Source organism: Anguilla rostrata, chromosome 14 (assembly GCF_018555375.3).
Source record: "Anguilla rostrata isolate EN2019 chromosome 14, ASM1855537v3, whole genome shotgun sequence".
NCBI lineage: Eukaryota > Metazoa > Chordata > Actinopteri > Anguilliformes > Anguillidae > Anguilla > Anguilla rostrata.
In genome coordinates this window covers 18,770,088-18,791,362 of record NC_057946.1, presented here as the reverse complement: position 1 = coordinate 18,791,362, position 21,275 = coordinate 18,770,088, and the positions used below count along the sequence as shown (strand labels likewise).

The window sequence follows — 21,275 nt, the reverse complement described above, 5'->3', positions numbered from 1 at the left end:
ATTCGACGGTGTATGAGACGACCACACTGGCCTCATTCCTGCCCCCTGGTGTATGTGTTTGTTCCCGACTATGGTGTCTGCAATTCAAGTCCTGAAACAGGTCTCTTTCTAGGGCATTGGTCCTGGACACTTGGATAGTCACTGGTTCTGCAGGTTTATTCAAACCTTCCTGCCCCAAGAAGGTACCACCTGTAAAAACCCAAAATGAGATTCTTTTCAGTAAGATTCATATACAGCTAAGTTTCACTTTCATTATATAATTTCACAAGCATCCATTAATACCTCTTTCAATTAGGGACTTATTCTTGCAACTTTGTGAGATTATTGTGCCTGTGTCCACATACATTAAAATTATGATAAGTGAAAGGAGGCTTCATAATTTAATGAATAAATCGTTAATATATGCTGTAGCAAGACGGTTTGCATTTAAAATGTTTTCCTGATGCGAACCCGGCACCGGAAGTTGAACTATTTTGACTGGCAGCTTGGTTCTATCACGCGTAAGTTGATCTCGTCCTCTTACAAAGTTATAACTTTACCGAAGTGGAAATGACAGATTATCTCAATGCAGCTATTCATGAAAATTGTATATAGGTATTTGCCCAATATGTGATTTTGAAGCGGTCCTGCTCCACCTTAACTAGCTAACATTAGTAGCAATGCTAAAGTTCTGCCAACCATAGCTGTGACTAGAACTGAACGTTTAGCTAGCTACCTGTGAAATTTGATTTCTAGCTGACTTTCTCCTTAGGACAGAAGTCAGGCAGTTTGTCAGGATTAAACGTTAGTTATCGCTGATTAGCTGCCATTACCCTATTATAGCTATAATAAGGGTCTACCACTAACGGTAAATTTATTGAAACGATTGATTATTGTGTGTAGCTCAGCTATAGTCTAACCATGGTTGTCCTAAATCTATGAATGATTTGATTATTGGATAGGCAACGGCATTAATTTCGCTAACGTTAGCTGGCTGCAGAGTTACGTTAATGTTAGCCTAGGGAATTCGTCTGTAGTCTATACTACAAGAGGCAAGTCATATCTATATTGCTTAATAGCTTGATCGAATTATGAATAGAAATACTGAAATAACGTTACTAAAATGACAAAGCTAGTGACATTAGTTGGCAAATTAACAGTCATCTGACTAATTTGACATTTTGCCGCCGGAGTAATTTACGGTGGTAGTGTAGGCAGTTAGCGACTAAGAGGCTAAAACATTGTTACATTGCGATGACATTATGTTGCTAGATAGCTAACGTTAGAATGCAAAATAGAACGTTATCAGTCTGTGAGATTTCAATATGAGATACTGTGTGCTCTGTTTTGCACTACGGCTGCTGTGGTCTGTTGGAATAAAGGAAAATAGGCAATGCAGCAGGAGTCAGAATTAGTGGAGCGAGAGGTTGCCTCTTTCTTTGGGAGAGGGGTATGGTTGGTTGGTGGGGGGGGGGGGGGGTGGGGTTGGGTAGCGTCCTGATGCTGTGGCAACTTGAGGTTGGGCGCACGCCTCTTTTGTTCTCTTAATTGTTAAGGTTTTGAATGACAAAAGCAGCACAGCATCACACGCGTAGGGCAGAGGAAGAGAAGCCTACATTCATTTTGTATGTGCCACAAGGAATGGCCACAATGGACAAACCCCACCTACAGGTAATTTTCCATTCATTAATCGGTCCAGGTGTTCAGTTGTTGAGTGAATCCACACAGCGGTTCTGACACCACTTCATGCACACACATTCGGCACCACACATTTGGAGAGGCTCTGACTTGGAAACTAGATGACAAATAAAGCTGCACATTTGCAACAGTTTTGCTAGGCAAGGTCATCCCAGGCTACTTTTAATGTGAAGCCCTGCCATATCTCAGTTTTTCATGGGTACAAACTGCAGTTACCCTAGGTGATACCCAGTGCCCTATAGGGCCAGCACCAGACATTAGGGATTCTGTGACCACCCAGGCCTACTTAACGGAAATACTATCCTGGTTACTGAAAAGTATGACCTTGAAAGTAGATCCCTCTGAACAGATTGCAGGTTGTAGTCCAATTCTGGACCTCAGAAATCTGGATTCGTACCTGTGTATGCTGCCATTATATATGCCTAGCACAGCCCAAGATCCCACGCCCCTAGATCTGGGGATGAATAATGCCACTTCACTTCCATGTATTCATAATGCAGAGGAATCATCTAGGAATGCTTCATGGTCCTTCTTTATCTTGATGATTGGCTTATCTGCGTATCCCACATGAGAGTGGACAGCAGCAGACATACAGAGATGCTCTTTAAGGGAACTTTATTAGAGAACACATTCCAGAGAATGGTAAATGCAGAGAATGGTTAATGAAGAATCCTTCTTGTTTTGTTCCTCTTTCAAAAGACCTCACATTCAATCTGGACTGGGAGAGGAACCACCAGTTCCCCATGTGCATGTAATAGCTGACCCTAGATACCCAATATGCTAGGAATGCTAAGATTGCTACAAGGTTGAAATGGCTATTTGGATAGTGTAGCAATGGCAGTGTTTAGGGTCTTCAGTCACATAAAATAAAAAGAACCAAACTCTGTTAGTCCCATTACAGTGTTATGGAAAAGTAGTTGCCCTATTGTCATGCTGAATGGTTTAGACGAAGGGAACCTAGGTAAACAAAAACACATTTAAAAAAATAATTATTTAATTAATGAAAAAGGTTGTCAATCACCCATGTGAAAAAGTACTTACCCCCTTATAGTTAATAACTGGTTGCACCACCTTTAGCAGCAATAACTAGTACCAGGCACTTTCTATAATTTGATGTCAGTCTTTCACATCATTGTGGAGGAATTGTAGCCCACTCTTCTTTGCAGAACTGCTTTAATTCAGACAAATTGGTAGGTTTTTGAGCATGCACTTACCATTTCAGGTCCTGCCACAGCATCTCTATTGGGTTCAAGTTAGGACTTTGACTAGGCCACTCCAAAACTTAAATTTTATTTCTTTTCAGCCTTTCAGGTATGGATTTGCTTTTGTGTTTTGGATCATTGTCTTGCTGCATATGCTTCAGCTTCAGCTCCCAGGCCGATGACCAGGCACTCTCTCATCATCCTCATTCCTGTCATAATATTTTGCATATACAGTATGCACAGATATACATGTATACATATACATGTATATTAATTCTAGATGTATCATTAGATTTGTTCTATTGTTGACACGTTTGTTCAGAGCCTGAATGGCTGGGGCTAGGTCTTCAGTTACACCTCACCCTGGTAGCTCACAAATTTGGCTACTGTAATGATCCAGTATTGCAGAGTGTGACGTGGGCTAACTAATGTAAGCATGTACAGTGGACCTGTTATTGTACCTGTAGTTGGTTGCAGCAAAAAGATAAAATGTCCATCTCAAACTGTTTTCAAGCTAAAATTTGTAATTTCTGAAAGAAATCAATGTGTGTCTATTTCTGGGAAACGAAGTCATTGACCAAGAGAACTAGCTTGAAGGATGTGCAGTGTGGAGTTTTCTCTCAATACTAGTAAGGGATGGTTCTTGACTGTCAGTAATGTCACCATAGTACTCAGCTGGGTGGCCAAAATCCAACTACCCAGTTTAACTTAAACTTTTCTAGCACTATTAATTCCTAAATGCATCCAGTCAAATGCTGTATGTCAAACAATGGATTTAAATGCATGTTTCACTGTACACAAGTAATTATTTTATTATGTCCCTCTCTCAATAATTGCTGATTTTTGATTGACCCTACAATACGTTTTCCAAGTTTAGCTGTACCAAACACAACCATTAGAGGGAAGCAAAGACCCATTCAAGGCAAGAAACAGCATTATTGATCTGTGTGGTTACATAGTTTGCACTATTTGACCGAGTGCTGTCAGAGGCATTCTTGGTTCAGTAATTCTGGCAAAAGACATTGTGGCTTTTTCTGAGAACCAAGTATGGTGCTGTTGATTTAAAAAAAAACAAATCAATATTGCACAGTCAGTCGTGTGGACTATAGACTATAGACTGTTATGCTGCCCTGTTGAACACTTGGTGGCGGTAGTGAATAGGCGAGAACTCGGCAGGGTCTGTGAGCTGTAAACTGAGGAGCTGAGCGCCAAGAACCTCCCACTGGGACTGCTGAGAGAAAGAGAGAGAAACAGCTCCAGACACCAGACCTAAAAAAACATCCTCAGCCTCAGAAGCATGTCGCCGGGCCAGCTGGCAGCCTGCCCTGTCTCGGGCTGCTGTTCCCACAGGGAGGGTGTGTGTGTGCTGGGGCCTGGGGAGGGTGTGTGAGCTTTGACACCTCCGGCACTCGGGCCCTGTAATAGCGCTGCACGGAGCATGAGGCACACGGCTCACCACATGCTCGGCTCCGCAGTATTACTGCTGCCTTGAGCTGCAGTCCGTTTATGAGTTCCAAACTTCCGCTCCACTCTTTTACGATTTCAAGTGCCGTTTTCCCCTAAGGCAAATCGCGCTTGCCCTTTCACAAGGTTTTCAGAAACCCAGCACCTGGACAATCTGTGCAGCTGGCTGCATGGTAACCTTAATGCCACCCTGTGGGTCAACTGAACCTGTCACTCTGAAGGACTGTAAATGAGTTTGGTACAACGTCACACCCATTGGAAAAGTAAGAAACATGAAAAACATATTGTGAACAACACTGCTAACTTAAGAGACTTAGGACATAACCACTTCAGCACAGTATATCTTGACCTTTAAATACAGTATATCTTGACCTTTAAATACAGTAAGTGGGATCTTATTAAAATAGTTTATTGTGAATAGTGCAACAAGGTATCATGGAGACGCCATGGAGATGCTTTGACACAAAGCATTAGTTCTGTGTTTGGATTTGGGGTCATGAACATCCATGAGCTGGCCAGGATGGTGGGGCTGCTAACAAGGCTGTTGGGGGATCTTTTGGAGAGTACTGGAGCAAAGAATCGGACGGCAGTCTGACAAGATACACCGATACTGCCCTCCTGGAGTAACCTGTGCCTGATTCACATTTACATGGATGCTGAAGTATGTTATTTGTAAATTAAACAGGTCTTTCCATCAGGACAGAGAGCTGTAGGCTGAGAACATACCACCTGTGGGAGAAGAATGAACAACTCTTCCCAGCCTGAGGGTAAGTTAGGCCTGAACTTCAACCTGCCGTTCAGTTTTATTTCCAGCGCACTTTTTTACAGAGAAACTGTCACAAAGACACTTCTCAGGAAAACTGGGAAAGACAGGGCCTGAAAACCAGCAGGTGACCTGCAAAAACCTCCCCGTGGGAAGAGAACTGAAGTGCTCCAGTAGTGGTTCCATGGCAGCATACACTGTCTTTAGAAAGTATTCATCCACTTTTAACTCCACATTTTATCCTGGTACACCTTACAATTTTAATATATTGACACATTTTTTATTTTCTCTAACACAAATTGTTCATCTTTATGATGTAGTAGTATTCAGGTATGTGAGTACACACATGGGCTCGCTCATGATACTGAGTCACTGAGTGGGTCTTTGGCCTCAGAGGACTATAGCAGTGCATTTTCATTACAGACAGACTGTCTAAACTCATGTGGTTGGACAGGAGGCGGGGGAGCAGACAGGGGAGGGTATAATTGCAATAACTGATTTTATTTGGTGTCAGTGATGTAAGTGAAAAGATTGTGCTAGTTGCTTAGACACACAGTCTCAACTTGGCTGGAATTAAAGGAGAGAAGATAAGGGGGGTAAAACATATTAAACTGTGATGTTCAACTGTCTCCGCCTTTATTTTAAAAATGGAGGTGCCAGTTTTTAAGGACCTCCCCCCTCCCCTTTCCAGTTGCCAACAGCCATTGTAAAGTACACTCTATCTTCCACGCAAGTAGCGCACAACATTGAACCAAAACTGTCATGGCTGACACCCGTTGGCCGTCCGTGGCTCCCAGAGAGCCGCTGGACTGTGCCTGTGTTTACCTGTCTCACGCTCAGGGCGCTCTTTGTTATTGAGCTCCAACATATTCCACATTCTTCCCCTCCCCCGCGCCGGCCTCCTCCTGGCGGCGTGGCCTGGAGCGGAGGGCAGAGGGAGCGCGCGGCTCAGAGGGTTAAACGCAGGCAGAAGGGCCCTCCGGCCCGCTTTCCCAGGCTGTCTGTCAGGAAGGTTGGATTTTTACACCATGACCACCGTGTTGGCTTTTCCTGGGGAAATCCAAGACAAACACAGACCGGTAGGGGGAGGGGAACAGGAAAACTGAGCCTGGGAGGGAGGGAGGGAGGGAGGGAGGGAGGAGTGGGGATTGGGAGGGGGGTGGGGTGCAGTCTGCGCAGCCCACACAGCATGAGGGGCCGGAGCTTTTCGCGACTGCTGGAGGAGATGTTTACTTTGGTCTATCTGTCCCATCGTTTTCCTTTTGTCCCCAAATTCTCCCACCTCCCCCTGCCAAATTTGCAGCATCTCGGTATCTCGGATCTCACTTGCTATCCGAGGTGGCGGCCTTCCCCCGTATTTTCAACACCTCTCCACGCTGAACACTTTCTCACAGTCTGAGCCGCTCGCCCTGAGTAAGGCTCTCTGCACGCCCTCCGGTGTCCACACACTGTGCTGCGCACTCATATCGAGAGAGGAAAGCACAGTGTGAGTCTGATACTATCAATGAGGCGCAAGCGTCAGTGTCATTGGTTAAGAGCTAACCACAATAACAGTGAGATATGACATAGAAGCTTGTGGCGGAGCGTGAGAAATTTTCAGCGTGTTTACTGTGCGTGAGAATACGTGCGATAATGCATATGCAAACATGAGAAACAGAAAGTCTGGGATTGTGTGAAATTTCAAACCTGGTTTGAGTTATGAAAAGTGAAAAGTAATGTATGTTGTCTGCACTGCATTGCGCCACAGTTGATGACAATGCTGATCTGCTCGGATGCCTCCTTGACCTATGGAACAGGAAAGAGCAGGAGAAGGTGAGATTTAATTAGGTTGGACAGATGATTCATTTCACAGACACTTTTTCTAGTGTCTTTTCTGTATGCATGTTCTTGTAAACACTGCACGTGTGTGTGTGTTTGTGTGAAATAGCCAGTGTAGAGCGTGGTTTTTTCTCTCCCGGTCTTGCTGTAGGTGCGTTTGGAGGCCCGCATGGGCTTCTCTAACTCCCAGGACCCCCTGAGCAGCCTGCTGTGCGTGCTGGAGGGCTGTCCCGGGAGGCTGAGGGGCAAGGCTGCATCCCTGGGCCAGTGCGTGCTCATGGAGTTTGTGCGCTGGCGGCAGAGCCATCCCCAGGTCAGCCTGGAGGGCCGCGCCCCGGAGCAGGTCCACGGCCTGCAGCTCCGGGCCCTCGGCCTCCTGTCAGAGGCCCAGCCCAGCTACATCGGCCCTCTGCTGGACGTGTACCAGCTGCAGTCCCTGGATCCGGCCCTTCTGCTGGGCCACGTGCACAAACTGCTGGCCTTGGGCTGCTTTAAGGAGGTGAGCTGTGGCCGCTGAGGTTAAAGAGGGTCAGGGAGGGACTGAGGGTGGGCTCCTGTCCTGGGACTGTTTCTTCTGCTGCTGGGTCGCAGTGGCTCAAGTGGGTTTTTTGAGGTCTTGCTGCGTAAGCACTTGCTTGGCAGGTTTCTGATGGTGATGCTAAGGCTCAGTAGAACTGACATTGGGAGGAAAAATGGAGGAGGGCAAAGGGGCAAAAGGAGTCAGGGGTTACAGCAAACCTGAGTGAGGCCACTGTTTGAGGGCAGATTTTCAAGGATCCCAGCTAGGCAGTGAGGAACAGCAAAAATTGTAATCTTTAATTGTCACCTTATAGTATTTTGAGAAGGCTGCAACAGTCATAGTCACATCATCAGTCATATCGTATGTCACAGCACAGTTATTGTATGGGAATTTTATGCACCTTTCCCACTGTCACTATTGACTGCTGGATCACATTATTCCTTGTAGGCGGCGCTGATAAGCATTAAACTGAAGCTGCAGTCAGCGCTGGACATGGAGCAGGTGAGGATCTCACGGTCTCCAGACCTCAGGGCACAGCTATGTAAGTACTGGCGTGTTCACAGGTGTGTGGATGGACACGTGCACGCAAAGGTGATGTCATCTGTTTGCCTGCAGGTGTGCGTCCCCCTCGTCCTCCTGGACAAGCTGTCCCTGGCCGAATCCTACGTGCAAGGCCACAGCCATCTGGAGGAAGCCCTGGTCAAGCTGCTGGACTCGTGGTGTGCCCCGAACTTCAGCTTGGCCCAGCTGCGCAGGTAACAGAATGGGCAGAATAGGTAGATTACAAGGACCGGAAGAAAAGGTAGTGATGTCAGAACTGCTTGCTTCTTACCCAATATGAGCCGGTAGGTCCACTCATAAGCCCTGCTGTTTATGAGAGGACGGGAATGGCTCTAAATGTGGAGACAGCTGGGGTGGAGATGATCTGGGGACATTCTGCTGGAGGTCTAACACTCTGCGATATTTGTGGGAATGAGTGAGTGTGTGTGTGAGAGAGAGGGAGAGAGAAACAGGTGTGCTGCATACTGCCCATTTGTTTATCTTTCAGAGAGTTCCCAGATTTGTCTCTTTCCCACCATCAAGCTGAGCGCTTTCAGCCCAAGATACTCAGCAAACAGGTGTTCAGGCTAATGGAGCGCCTCAACATTGACCCAGGTGTGTGTGCATTTGTGCATGCATGCATGCATGCATGCGTGTGTGTGTGTGTGTGTGTGAGAGAGACCAAGAGTACAGTGTCACTCTCATATTTGGAATGTGTCATTGAGGTCACGGTTTGTGGCCAGAGTTGACGGTTGATGTGAAAATGGGCTCCCTCTCTTGACAATTCCCTCCATTATGTTTCAGCTCTGTGTCCCAATTCTGTCACCAAGAGGAAGCTGGACTCCCTGAGGTTCCTCATGTACAAGAGGTTTGTGGAGGTGAGCTGCAGGGCCTCTGTCCCTTCCTTCACGTTTTTCTCTTTGTCGTTGCGGCTTCTGCACAGTCCAACGGCGCGCATGTCTGTCTCTTGCAGAAGGGCATGTCAGAGGAGAACTGGAGAGACCACATTCAGGTAGGAGGTGTGAGGCGCAGGCAGCCAGAGTGTTGGGTAGAGTTACAGTCGAACCGGGGCTTCTAATCCCTTTTCAAATGGGTGCTGTTTTCTGTGTGCACGCTCTCCACCTCGTAACTCCTGATGAGCAATATCTACAAGCACACAAATTGGGTAGTTCCCTTTTTGGGGGTTTTTGATATTATTGCAGTTTGAGTGTGCATTTGCAATTTCCCTTGACAGTTTTTTTGTGGGTGGTGAATGGTGTTCACATGACTTTCAGACAAACTGCCGAGTTCATGGTGGCTGGTGTAGAGGCATAGGCTCTATGGTTTAAAGCAGGTTGTACAGTAACATAACCATCCAGAGGTTGCACACGTGTATATTACCCAATTATTCTTTAAAAAATGTTTAATCTTTTTTTAGTGACTATGAACTGTTTCCAATGGCACATGACCTCAAACCTGAGTGTATTCATATGTACAACATTTGGAAACATAATGGCATAGTACAAGCTGCTTTGGAATTACTTGAGTTTTAATTTCTTACTTTAGACCACAAAGCCTCTAATGCCCCTACACCCGCCATTGTATAGCGAGCAAGTCGTCACGAACGTCTGTAAATATCTAAAATATCCTTTGTAGCACACAAAAACTGTCTGGGCCAACTGAAAAGACAAAGTTCAACTGAAATGATATAAACAAAACCATCAAAGTAACCTATCCCTTTCAGTATAAGATTATACTTATTCAATATGTCTGGGGCGTCTGGCCACAAGCCTGTTGTGAGTGTGTGTGTTTTGTTTGCTTCTGTTTACTGCGTGATGCCACAGTGTGAGAAAGGATGTGTGTGTGTGTGCACACGTGTGTGTGTGGGTGTGTGTGCGTGTGTGCATGGGTGTGTGCGTGGGTGTGTGTGCGTGTGTGCATGGGTGTGTACGCCTGCATACATGTATATATGTATATAAAAATGTATTTTATATATTATAGTATAGTATATAAAGTAATTATATATAATATTTAAATGTATATTTTCCTGTCCTAGCTGCAGTGGTAAGGCGTGGGTGCATGACGAGCATTGTTCAGGCTGAGCATTGCTTGTTGCCTGTGCGTTTAGCCCTCTGTGTTCTGCACACAGGCCGCAGTGGCAGACAGCCCCGAGCTGCAGGTCCATTTGGTGGAGCTGCTGGTGCGGCACTGCAGCCTCTCCGTCGCTGCCCAGTGGTCGCTGCTCTACGGGGTCCCGAGGGAGAGGCTCCCTCTGGGGGTGTGGGACACGCAGCAGAGCCTGCCGCCCGCCGAGCGGTGAGCTGCCCCCCCCCCCGGGACCGTCTGCGTCTCGCCCTGTCTATTCCCATCATCGCGTATGCAAACTCCTGTCCCTGAAACGCCTCGCTCGCTAAACACACCCATCGCTGCGAACGGCAGCCCTGCTCTCCACCGCTGGCGCACAAACATCGACTCCCCCACAGCGAGAGCGCACAGCGCATCTCCTCCGCAGCGCGCTCGCATGCACGTACGCACGCACACGGTCTCACGCTTTCAGTTTCTCAGCACTGTCTCTCAGGCCTGGTCCTGGCCTGCTGCACTTTTTCATACATTCATTAGGTTTCATTGGGTGGTTAATAGGATGTAATTAACAAGTAAAGGTGTTCATTGAACTTGTTTGTAAATATCTACTCACTAAACAATTAGGTAAGTGTACAGGCGAAAGCTATAAGTGTAATGTACCCACAAATGCACTGAGTTTATGGAGCTGTCTGTCTCTTTAACTCCTATAGGAATCAGCATTATAGAGTTTTTAATATATTTTAGTGAAATAAATATGAAGTTATTTTATGGTTCTGTAGATAACTCTACAGCAAGTGTCATATGAGCTCCAGAATACATTTCGCCCCCTCCTCTCTGTCTCTGGACTGTTGGGTGTGGTTTTGGGGAGGTGGGTGCTTATTACATTTATGGCAGACATGCCTCAATTTTTAGTGCTACTGAACCATTAATGTCATTACTGATTACCGTAAGTGAGGAATCGAGATTAAGGCCATGAACAGCTTTGCCTTGCATGTTTGGGACTGTGGGGAGAGAGTACCCTCTTAAAATATAAATGGCCCAATTCATAGGACGGTTTTCTTCGAGGCCTCATATTCTAGAAATACAGACTTGCTCTTGAAAGTCTGTAATAATGTGTCCAGTCACTTCTTATGGACAGGAGGGTGGGAGTGTGAGTAAAAGTAGAGAAATGAAAGGGGTCGTGCTCTGCTCCTGTGAGGAAAGCCATAATAAAGCGTAATGGATGAGTAAAGACATGCTTTACTCATCAGGGCTCCTGTTGCAGGGGACCCGCAGCACGTAATTGTGCTTAAAAGTCCAGACCATCACTCAAGCAGCACTTCAGTCAAAGGCAGTGCGTTGAAAGCTTAGTTGGAATGAAAACAGGCATACTCTGTGGGTGTCCTGCACCAAGCTGGGGACCAGAGGATCGGTGTGTGGTGTGTGGGTGGCAGGATTTATTGTAACACTCCATTCCCCTCTACCCCATGGATTTCTGGACAGTTAAGTTGGAGCATATTTTTGGTGACATTAATGTTTCACTGTCCTACCTGTTCCGCATATGGTTAAATTAAGTAATCGTTTAGTGACTCTTCTACCAACAGAGGTGAATCTGTGGTTTCTTCTCTCTCTGCGGACCCCTGGGACCCACCAATAGCAGACCAGGAGAGATATTACCAGCTTCCTATTGCCAAGGACAGTGTCCACTTCCTCCACACACAAGAGGAGTTGGAGCACTGCAGACAAATGGTGTTGCAGGTACTACCATATGTATGTGTATTTGTGGGTTTGTGTATGTCTGTGTGGATTTTTACTGTCCTATTAATCAACCCCACTTCCCTCCCGCCCGCCCCACACACGCACAGCCGGGCACACGCGTGGGCATGGACATGGAATGGCGGGCAGGTTTCGGTTCCATTCCTCGCCAGCGCGTGGCTCTCATCCAGCTGGCAGTGCCAGGGCAGGTGTTCCTGCTGGACCTGTGTGAGGCCGAGTTTGCCAAGCACGACCGCACGGTCGAGTTCATCAGAACACTCTTCTCAGACCCAAAAATCCTTAAACTGGGTGAGAACAGTAGATTTACATTCCAGAGAACACATCTCCTGCTCTTAACCCTGCCCCCAGCCTGGAGTGTCTCACTGGGTCTATCTCTCTGTCTGTCTGTCTGTCTTTCCAGGCTATGGCATGTCAGGTGACCTGAAGAGCTTGTTAGCCACTTGGCCACAGTTCTCCGAGCAGCCTCTGGCAGTGGACGGGGTGCTGGACTTGCTCAGTGTGCACCAGCAGGTACAGTCCTGTTCAGTACAGTCCTGGGGCAGCCTTTGCTGATGGGTGTGTGGATGTTTCATGGTCCATGTCAAAGGAGGAAAACATTTGCGGGATTCGCTTTTTATTTTTGTTTCAATCTGTTTGACAAATGAAATAAGAATTTACTTTTCAGCACTCCCCTGTTGAGTTTCCTTCTTTGTGAAGATTTTATTTTAAGGAGGTTGCTGTAGCCAGGCCCTTGGGAATTATAAATCGAGTGCGTAAAACGGATCCTTTCTAATGACAAACTTTACGTCTACATTTCTCTAGTTCTGTCGTTTGCTGATTGGCGGGCTGTGTTGCCGTAGCGATATCCTCTTTGGTTCGCTCCGCAGATGCAGCGGAATTGCCGGGGGCGTCCGCGCAGCGGGCCGCGGGCGGTGGAGGTGGGCGAGGGCCACGCGGAGAAGGGCCTGAGCCTGCTGGTGCAGCAGGTCCTGGGGAAGCCGCTGGACAAGATGGAGCAGCTGTCCAACTGGGAGAGGAGGCCGCTGCGGAACAGCCAGCTGCGCTACGCCGGTGCGCCTCCGCCCTGAGCCCTGTGAACGCCTCCTACGCCTACACTGCGCCTCCCACTGCCGCCCAAACAAACAGAGCAGCCGCGGCGTAGCGCACAGGAGGAGAAGCACTGCGCGGTTAAATGCCAATTATATCACATGCTGGGGCATGAGCATTTCTGTCTGATGATCTTCAGCAGAGGTGAAGGGAACAGCAGAAGGGAAACGTCGGCTGACTCTCTTTGAAGCCGGTGTTTTAGAACGCGTACGGCGTTTCGAATGTCTCTGAACATCGGTAGCTGGCTGTGGCGTTAAGCCCCAAAGCCGCCCGTGCTCACACGTAGCCTCTGATGTCAGAGACTGCAAACCGGTGAGAGCATTATCTCCCCAATCTCTTTCACAAAAGGAACTTTTCATTGAAAGACAAAAGGCTCCCCGCTGGCCTGTCTCTGCAGGGAACATTCTAGAATGCGGGTTGAGTGAGTTGTCATTCCAATTCAAGTGAAGCAGTGCATATTTCATGGGCCTTCACACAAATGTGTTATGAATGGTCATTTTAAAAAAGGTACTTGCATAGTAATCTATATACCGGTAAGTTTTTTTTTTTGTGCTGTGTAATGTGACCTACATATTCAGATTCTGTTATATTCCGCCTGTTAGCTGCTAGTCCGAAATTCAGCCTACATGAGCAGTTTGACCAAGGAGCATAATAAACCTATAGCAAACTTTACGCAGATACCCCACAGGCACTGGAGGACCCAGAGGAAACACTATGACTATTCAGTGTAGCAGGTAGTACCTCATTAAATTAAGCCATATCCATCTGTACGACACATTAACAAAATGTGATACCAGACAATGTATGCACAACTACACTGAGAACCAGTGCATTATCCGGCTATGCCACCTGAGAGCGCCACTTATATAAATACATTTGAGGAGGCCTGTGTGAAGCCTGGGGGAAGAGCAGGCTAGGGTTGGTGTTTCAGTGCAGCTCCTCTCTCTCTCCCTCCTCCAGCCGTCGATGCCTACTGCCTGCTGGAGGTCTACCTCACCCTCTCCCTGGACCCGGCGCGCTTTCACCTCCCGGCAGACCTCCGCAGCGTGCCGTCGGGCCAGGCGGCCCGCAGCAAGGAGGAGAAGAGGGCCAGGAAGGAGAGAGAGAAGGAGAAAGGGAAGCAGGCCAGGTGCCGAGGGGTCAGTGAATAGTCTTTCAGAAGAATATCAAGCGCATTTTTATTCCTCTTAAGTGTCATTAATGGGGGAAATCTGAAACATTCCAAGCGTTTGTGTGGCTGAGAGTCCTGTCTGTGGGTCTGTACACTCTAAAATCCTCTCTGTCCCCTCAGGCAAGGATTTAGCGTTTGTGAGCCGCTTGCTTGCTGTTCTTATTCTGGACATGATTCATTCACAAATATTTTCAAAATAAATGCCTGAACAATGGGCTTTGATCCCCTTGTTGCTCCTTGCTGAATGAATGCTTAGGACTAGGGCCACTGATTACAGTTGAGAGTGTGCATTCAGTTGTCAGAGTTACCCTGAAAAGTAATGTATTGTACATGCAGATTACGTTTTTTTTCGAAATAAATGGATTGAAGCTGAAGGTGGAAACCTTTCATTGTACAGGTGGCGTAATACAGTGAGCACAATTCAAGATGTTTTATAAAAATAATCTCCGGATTTCCAGTTGTTCCACAGATAATATTAGGGTAATGCATAAATATGCCGGTTGGTAGGTGCCCAGTGACAGTGGAAATGTATATGAAAAAGAAGAGGCTACCACACAACTGTGGCTCCTCATGTACATGGGCCCATATGTGGAAATGCTGCCTGGTTGCCTGTAATTATGACCAGCGTGGCTGCAGAAGGGCAATTCAGCGACTTTTGAAAGAGGGGTCATTTTTTGGACACGTGGTGCTTCAGCAAAAAAGGCGGCCCTACTTTCTCGTGTTTTCAGAGCACCAGTGTCAGGGATGCTTGTTTATGGGATGTCCTGTAACAATGCTGGGGACTGCATTAACTTCCACCAGCCTAGCTTGTGTAGCTTCATTTTCTTGTGGAAGAGTACTGTTGTTTTTCATGCAGAATTCCAGATGCTAGCAGACTTCATGCCACGATACAAGCAGGCATGCATGGTGTCACATCACCCTATTAAGTGATTTTCATATTGCTGTTTCCAGTTTGTTTTCAGTAGGTCTGTAGGGCCATAAAATTGACAGAAAAGCTACATTTCTGGATATTTAACATATGCTCAATATTGCACAGGCAATGGTAATCCATCCTCGATAGTTATTCATGACCCACATAATGCTTGTCATCTGATGACTGCTTGTGGTGAAAGCATATTCAGGTGTGTTGTAGGACGTATGCCAATGTATCACGGTATCTTAGGAATGGCAATGTTGTGAGTTTAATGCTCAACGCCTATCTGTATAAATATGTCCTTTCTTCTTCTTGGGAGGTGTGAGCTGCCATATGCTTGTCCTCGAGTGGAGCCTCGCCCCGGCTACGTTTGTTATTGTTAGCGGTAGCGAAAATGAGTGTGTTTATTCACCTGGTGAGCAGTTACAGTGAGCCTCGTGATTTTTTGGTGAATGGCAGCTGAAGACTGTTCCCTGCGCCAGGTGCCCTCAGACGGCCCCGGGGGCGCGGGGCGCGTCCAGCTGGGCGCGGCTCGCCTGGGCGCGCCCCTGAAGCCGCAGCAGCTGCGCGTGGTGTGCGACAACATGCTCCAGGGCCTGGGCCGCTTCCTGCGCTGCCTCGGCGTGGACGTGCTGATGCTGGAGAACGGCGACGACCACAGCCGCGCCGCCAAAGTGAGCGCGCTCCGCGAGCCTCCGAACCCCTGACCCCTGACCCCTGAACCCCACGGCTCGTCCGTTCATCAACTCTGGGCCCAATGGCTGAACATCTTTCCCTGCCACCCGTCCCTTATTCACCCCAGACCTAAAATGAAGTGCTGGGGCCCAGAGCCTGGATAGCATTCACACAGAGAAATAAACACATGCAGTATGCGCTCTGCAGAGGAGGGAGACCACAGCTTCTCTCTGCTTTTTTTCAGCTGGCCCGGGAGGAGGGCCGAGTCATTCTCACTTCTGGCCAGCCGTACCAGACAGTAAGTGTGTGTGTGTGTGTGTGTGTGTGTGTGGTCGGGCTATGTCTCTGTGTGTGTGTGTGTGTAGTTGGGCTGTGTGTGTGTGTGTGTGTGTGTGTGTGTGTGTGTGTGTGTGTGTGTCTGTGTGTGTGTGTGGTCAGGCTGTGTGTGTGTGTGTGTGTGTGTGTGCGCGTGTGTGTGTGTGTGTGTGTGTGTGTGTGGTCAGGCTGTGTGTGTGTGTGTGGGGTCAGGCTGTGTGTGTGTGTGTGTGTGTGTGGTCAGGCTGTGTGTGTGTGTGTGTGTGTGTGTGTGTGTGTGTGTGTGTGTGTGGTAAGGCTGTCTGTGCGTGCGTGCGTGCGTGCGTGCGTATGTGTGTGTGGGCAGCTCTGTGAGGGCCAGTGTTGGCAGGCTGGCCCTGGTGACGGCGCGTCTGCTCTGTGTGTTTCCAGCTGAAGTCTCAGGTGGGCGAGGGCCGCTGCCTGGCGCTGGACTGTACTGAGCGCGCCCGGGACCAGACGGCCCGAGTCCTGCGCCACTTCAACGTCCAGCTCACCCCCGACGACATCTTCAGCCGCTGCCAGGTGAGTTCCAGTCCCCTTCACCACTTTCTCCTTCAGAGGAACACTCCCGCGCAGACTTCTGAGGAGACTCATTCCATCCCAGCACACAAAGACTGCATCGAATCGCTCTTATTGGAACATGATGTCCTCTGTTCACATCTTCAAAATAGGGCCCAGGAGCAGCTGGGAAGGAAGTGCTGGGAGAGGGGGCATATTGGAAATACATTTCTCCTGAATCACATGATTGAAGTGCCATTGTGCCATTCGCTGGAACAATGGGATCCTTACTGTCGAGCGTAAACAGGAGGGAGAGGCTGCTGGGAATTGAGGGAGATCGCACACAATCAAATCTTCTCTCTAACACCTCGCTTCCTCTAGCCCGGGTCCAGCTGGCCCGCCTCTGGCCTGCGTTCCGCTCGCTCATCAGGTGCACCCGAGTGGAGCCGCCGGCCCTGCAGGCCCAGAGCCAGCTCGCGGAAGTGAGACGTGAACTCGTGATAGGGTCACGTGGCAGGGAGTTGTGACGAGCGTGTGATAATTCCATTGCGCGTCTCTCCGTTTCAAAACGTTGACCCTCACACCTTTTTTTGTATTTCTAATACTGTACTTCTAATCCCAGCATTCTGCTTCTGCTCGCTGGCTACGCGCGTTTCACGTGTGACATGAGAACCTTCAGCTCATTAAAGGATTTACTCACAGCGTATTAATTAGAGATAAGCAGTTGAAACCTGTTCCCCGCCCACATAATTGAAAACCGCCCTTCCTTGTGTTATTCTGCACTTACAGAAGGTTTAAACTGTGTGATTACATGCCTTCAGTTATTCCTCTGGAAATACTGAGCAAGCGCGTAGCTGGAAATAATAAGAGGGCTGCTAGCTTCCTATGTAGCCAATTAGTGTCTTATTTATAACAGCTGCCTAGAATTGCCCCTCTTTATGGAGGGGAGTCCCTCTTTAACAGCACAGCCAGCACCATAATTTGACATTTGTGTTTTTAACAGCACTGGAATCGACATACACTATTTAATTGAACATTTCGAGAATATATGTTACTGGTATATTAATATATACTAGCTGCTGGCATTTAAATGTTAATCCGAGATGCATAGGTTCCAGGTTCCTGAAGGAAGGACGGTCTTTGACCAGAAGTGAAATGGAAATGGCGGTGACTGAAATGAGTGAATTCATTACCTATCCGTGACCGTTGGCCGGTGGTGGGCTGTTTAGCTGCGCGTAGTTAATGAAAACAATAGGCCTGGGCCTTCATTCATGGTGTCATGCTGCTGTGGTCTATAGTCACAGGGAGGGGGCGGGAGTAAAGGACAGAGACACCAGTGAAGGTGAGGGTGAGAACAGGAATGCAAGGTGGAGGGTGGGGGGGGAGTGTATGAGCTGCCCAGAGCTCAATTGTCAAAAGCCCACCCAGGCGAAGTTAACCCTTTTGTTGTCGGATTGTAAAGTCCTTTGATTATCAGGGGATGGGTGGCTTGACCAGTCTGCCCCCCCCCCCCCCTTGCACCCCCCTTTTAAAGCACTCACACAGGGAGACAGTGTGGCATTCCTGAACCCCCGTCCCCCGGCCCCCTGTGTGGCCCATTGATAGACATCGACAATCATTAACCCTTCAGATGCTAACTATCCATCCTGGCAAAGTCTATGCGTCTTTTCATTCATCTCTTTATCAGACTGTATTTTCTGTTTTTATTGTGTGGTTGTGTGTGCAAGATATTGCCGTGCTTGTATTTATTCTACTAAAACATTGGCAGTCCAAGACCATCCTACTTTATAAGTCCCCAAAGGGATAATCTTGGGGTGATCCTAAAAAAATGAATGAATCTTAACAGAAAAGAAAAGGTAATGCAGAAATTAGTTTAGATCTCTTAGGTCTCTGTGAATCTGATGGAGTGACTCCTCGGACGGCTTTCTGTGCATGTAATGCAACTATATTCCTTAGTTTACCTTCCAAGAGCCTTTAGTCTTTTCCAGAAGACTATAAAGCATTCACATTTTTTAACCGCACTTATCTGGGCCTGGTTGGTGTGGAATGAAGTCTATGGCTGTTTCACACAGTGTGGCTTTTATTGGAGGGAGACAGGAAAAAGGGCTCAGGGTGTCACTCAAACCAAAGCCGGCTCACCACATCGGGTGAGAGAAGAAGGGGAAGAAGAGGCGAACGACAGGAACCGCATCGGTGTGAGAGGGGGAGGAGGGAAGGGAGAGTGTGAGGACAGGATGGATATAAAGGAAAGAGGGGAAGCACTCAGCTTTGATCTACAAAGGGGGCTACCAGCTAAAAAAAAAAAGAAAAAAAGAATCTGAAAGGATGAGAGACCAGTTTGAGGTTACACTTCAGTGAGGGTGTGTGTGTGTGAGTGTGTATGTGTCTGTGTCTGTGTGTGAGTGTGTGTGTCTGAGAGAAAGAGAGAAAATGAGAGAATGATCATGAGAGCACTGCAATTTGGGTAAGCTGTAAACCGACTGTGAGAGTGCTACTGTATAAAACTTGGATAACTTTTAAAACACACTTCAGTCAGTGTTTCATTTGAAGTAAAAAAAATAAATAAATAAAATTGGCAACAAAGAATGGCAGCGTTCCCCACTGTCACCGCTCTCCGTTTCTGGGAGACAGGGGCTGAGAGGGAGGAGGCGACGGGGCAGACATTCCTCAGACACGACCAAAGCATTCCAAGGGAAACAATCCCAAAAATGTCCCACTGTGTGTGGCGCGAGGCTCCGGCCCCGGCGTTTACGCGGCGGCGGGGGCGAGCGGGGCCCGGCGGGCGGGCGGGCCCCGGAGGAGCGGGCACCGAGCGCCCGTGGAGCGGGTCCGAGCGGCCGGGGCCCGGTGATATACGAGCGTGTGCGCTCAGGTTCGGCCATTTCAAATGAAGCTCAGATGCATTGTTTGCTCGGCGGGGAAACGCGCGGCTGGGAGACTTATTTATTATTGTTTTTCTTGTGGTAACCCGAGGTCATGCGCCACATTGGACTCGTTTCCCACCGGCGTCTCCCGGCGCGGGTGAGTAATGCCTCATGCGCAGCAGGCCCTCGCTGTAATCCCCAGCATTAGCACTGGTCACAAACGGCTAGCTGTAAATACTGTGAAATTTGGTGGGAAGGTTTTTTAAAAAATTTGACACGGTTTCAACATTGTGAGGGGCAGTCTGAGAAGTGTCATATTTCATGTTATTTTTCTCTCCCTCAGATTTCGGGAATCGTAGCATTACTCTGGGTTGTATGAAGCTTAGCTGATGAGGAACAGGCTGTATTTGTGTCTCTCTTTAGAGTGTGCACTGCCACATGCTTTGGGGCCTTCCTTATCGAACCCGACTCATTTCAGACTGCAGGGTTTCTGATGAGGAAAAGGCCATGTTGCATGTTTGTGTCTTTTTACAGTGTGGGCTGACTACAGACTGTGGGTTCCATGCTTGAGGACACTTCATTAAATAACCTGGTTCATTTCAGAGTTAATAAACTGCCCTGGCTTCCTGTAACATCCCCCCCCCCCTTGCACAATCCCACCTCCCACCCCCCTGGGCGCTCCCACTCTGATTCCGATTAGCTGTGGTGAGGAATCCGGAGCGGCCAGGAGCAGGAATGTCCTGTTTGTCTTGCTCTGTTGTTTGTGCGCTGTGCGGCGTGTTTTGATTGGCTGGCTGGGATCGGTGTGTGTGAGCCGGTGAGACTGCGAGGGCAGTTTTGATGGTGCTGTTTGATGTGGCCCATTGTCTAGAGGCCAAGCTGCTTCCTGCCTCTGCTCCCTGACAGCCAGGGAGAGTGAGAGAGAGACCCTCAATGGAGCTTTTCCTCCAAACACCAATACAATGAGCCAGTGCGCAATTTCCCCTGCGGGCCCCCCCCATACCTACCCCCCGGCTGTCCGTTTCTCTCCAACCCCCCCTCCCCCTTCTCCCGCTCTCCTCTCTCTCTCTCTCGCTCTCGCTGTCTCCTTATCTCTACCTCTCTCACTCCCACGCTCTCCCCCTCTCTCTCCCTCTCTCTCTCTCTCCCTCCCTCTCTATTTTTGTCTTTTGACCCCTGTCATGTGTTGTACTGACCGATGCATGATGCACTCAGGCCAAAGCGATGGAGCTGCCTGTGGCCTTTGTTTCCTCCGTCACCCCTGCTCGTCTTTCACAGTATTTTATGTGATCTCATGCGGTCTGCAGAGCTGTGAAGGCCGCAAAAAGAGCTGAGAGAGTGAGAGCTCTTCCTTTTTCCCAAACTGGTTTACGGATTTGACGGAACATTCCAGCAGTGTGGTGATGTCATGAGAACAGGCCCCAGGCAGACAGGGCTGTTTATGTTCTTCAGAGTAGGAACTGCTCGGGGGGGATTAGGAGGGGGGGGGGTATGTGGTGTGTGTGAAGGGTCTACAGCTCTCTGCACAGGCCAAGAGAAAGAGAGAAGGAGCCATGGGGCACCCTGACACTGAGACAAAAGCACCGAAATCTAGCGTGTATGAGGCAGTGCTAATGAAGCAGATAAAGTGCCTCAGAGGTCACTGTGCAGTCCAGTCCCAGGCTATGGCAAAAATGTAAAGGCTTCTGTTTTACTGCAAGCCTTAGCTGCTCATTTACTGTATGTACTAAGGTAATTTTGGGCAATGACTGTTGTCTCATGAATTTCCTGCAGTCTATAACCTTCCCTTTCTGTGAGGGGGGTTGGGAGTTCAGACTCTCACACAAATGCACGCACGCATTCTTTCTCTTTTATTTTTGGAATGTGTTGCAGGCATTGTGATGCAACGCACAGGCACTTTCCTTAAGGGGTACAGGGTGTGACCGCACCTCG

General features: G+C 48.3%; 1 protein-coding gene across 6 annotated transcripts in view; it reads left to right on the top strand.

Moving 5' to 3' along the window:
• The first annotated feature begins 56 nt into the window (after positions 1 to 56).
• exd3 (exonuclease 3'-5' domain containing 3) overlaps positions 57 to 21,275 on the top strand; it is a 34,762-nt gene continuing 13,543 nt past the window's right edge. Inside the window, exons 1-18 of one of the 6 annotated variants that reach the window (XM_064308966.1) lie at positions 57 to 182; positions 5,029 to 5,110; positions 6,854 to 6,918; positions 7,076 to 7,423; positions 7,892 to 7,945; positions 8,060 to 8,199; positions 8,493 to 8,599; positions 8,789 to 8,862; positions 8,958 to 8,996; positions 10,113 to 10,279; positions 11,629 to 11,782; positions 11,890 to 12,088; positions 12,201 to 12,310; positions 12,667 to 12,850; positions 13,847 to 14,025; positions 15,453 to 15,644; positions 15,890 to 15,943; positions 16,372 to 16,503. In XM_064308966.1, the coding sequence (XP_064165036.1) occupies positions 5,086 to 5,110; positions 6,854 to 6,918; positions 7,076 to 7,423; positions 7,892 to 7,945; positions 8,060 to 8,199; positions 8,493 to 8,599; positions 8,789 to 8,862; positions 8,958 to 8,996; positions 10,113 to 10,279; positions 11,629 to 11,782; positions 11,890 to 12,088; positions 12,201 to 12,310; positions 12,667 to 12,850; positions 13,847 to 14,025; positions 15,453 to 15,644; positions 15,890 to 15,943; positions 16,372 to 16,503 (2,223 nt within the window). In that variant the 5' untranslated portion in view covers positions 57 to 182; positions 5,029 to 5,085. Of the gene's footprint in view, positions 183 to 276; positions 501 to 1,631; positions 1,651 to 5,028; positions 5,111 to 6,853; positions 6,919 to 7,075; positions 7,424 to 7,891; positions 7,946 to 8,059; positions 8,200 to 8,492; positions 8,600 to 8,788; positions 8,863 to 8,957; positions 8,997 to 10,112; positions 10,280 to 11,628; positions 11,783 to 11,889; positions 12,089 to 12,200; positions 12,311 to 12,666; positions 12,851 to 13,846; positions 14,026 to 15,452; positions 15,645 to 15,889; positions 15,944 to 16,371; positions 16,504 to 21,275 lie in introns of those variants that run through there. The other 5 variants (XM_064308969.1, XM_064308970.1, XM_064308968.1 and 2 more) reach the window with 5 other exon arrangements.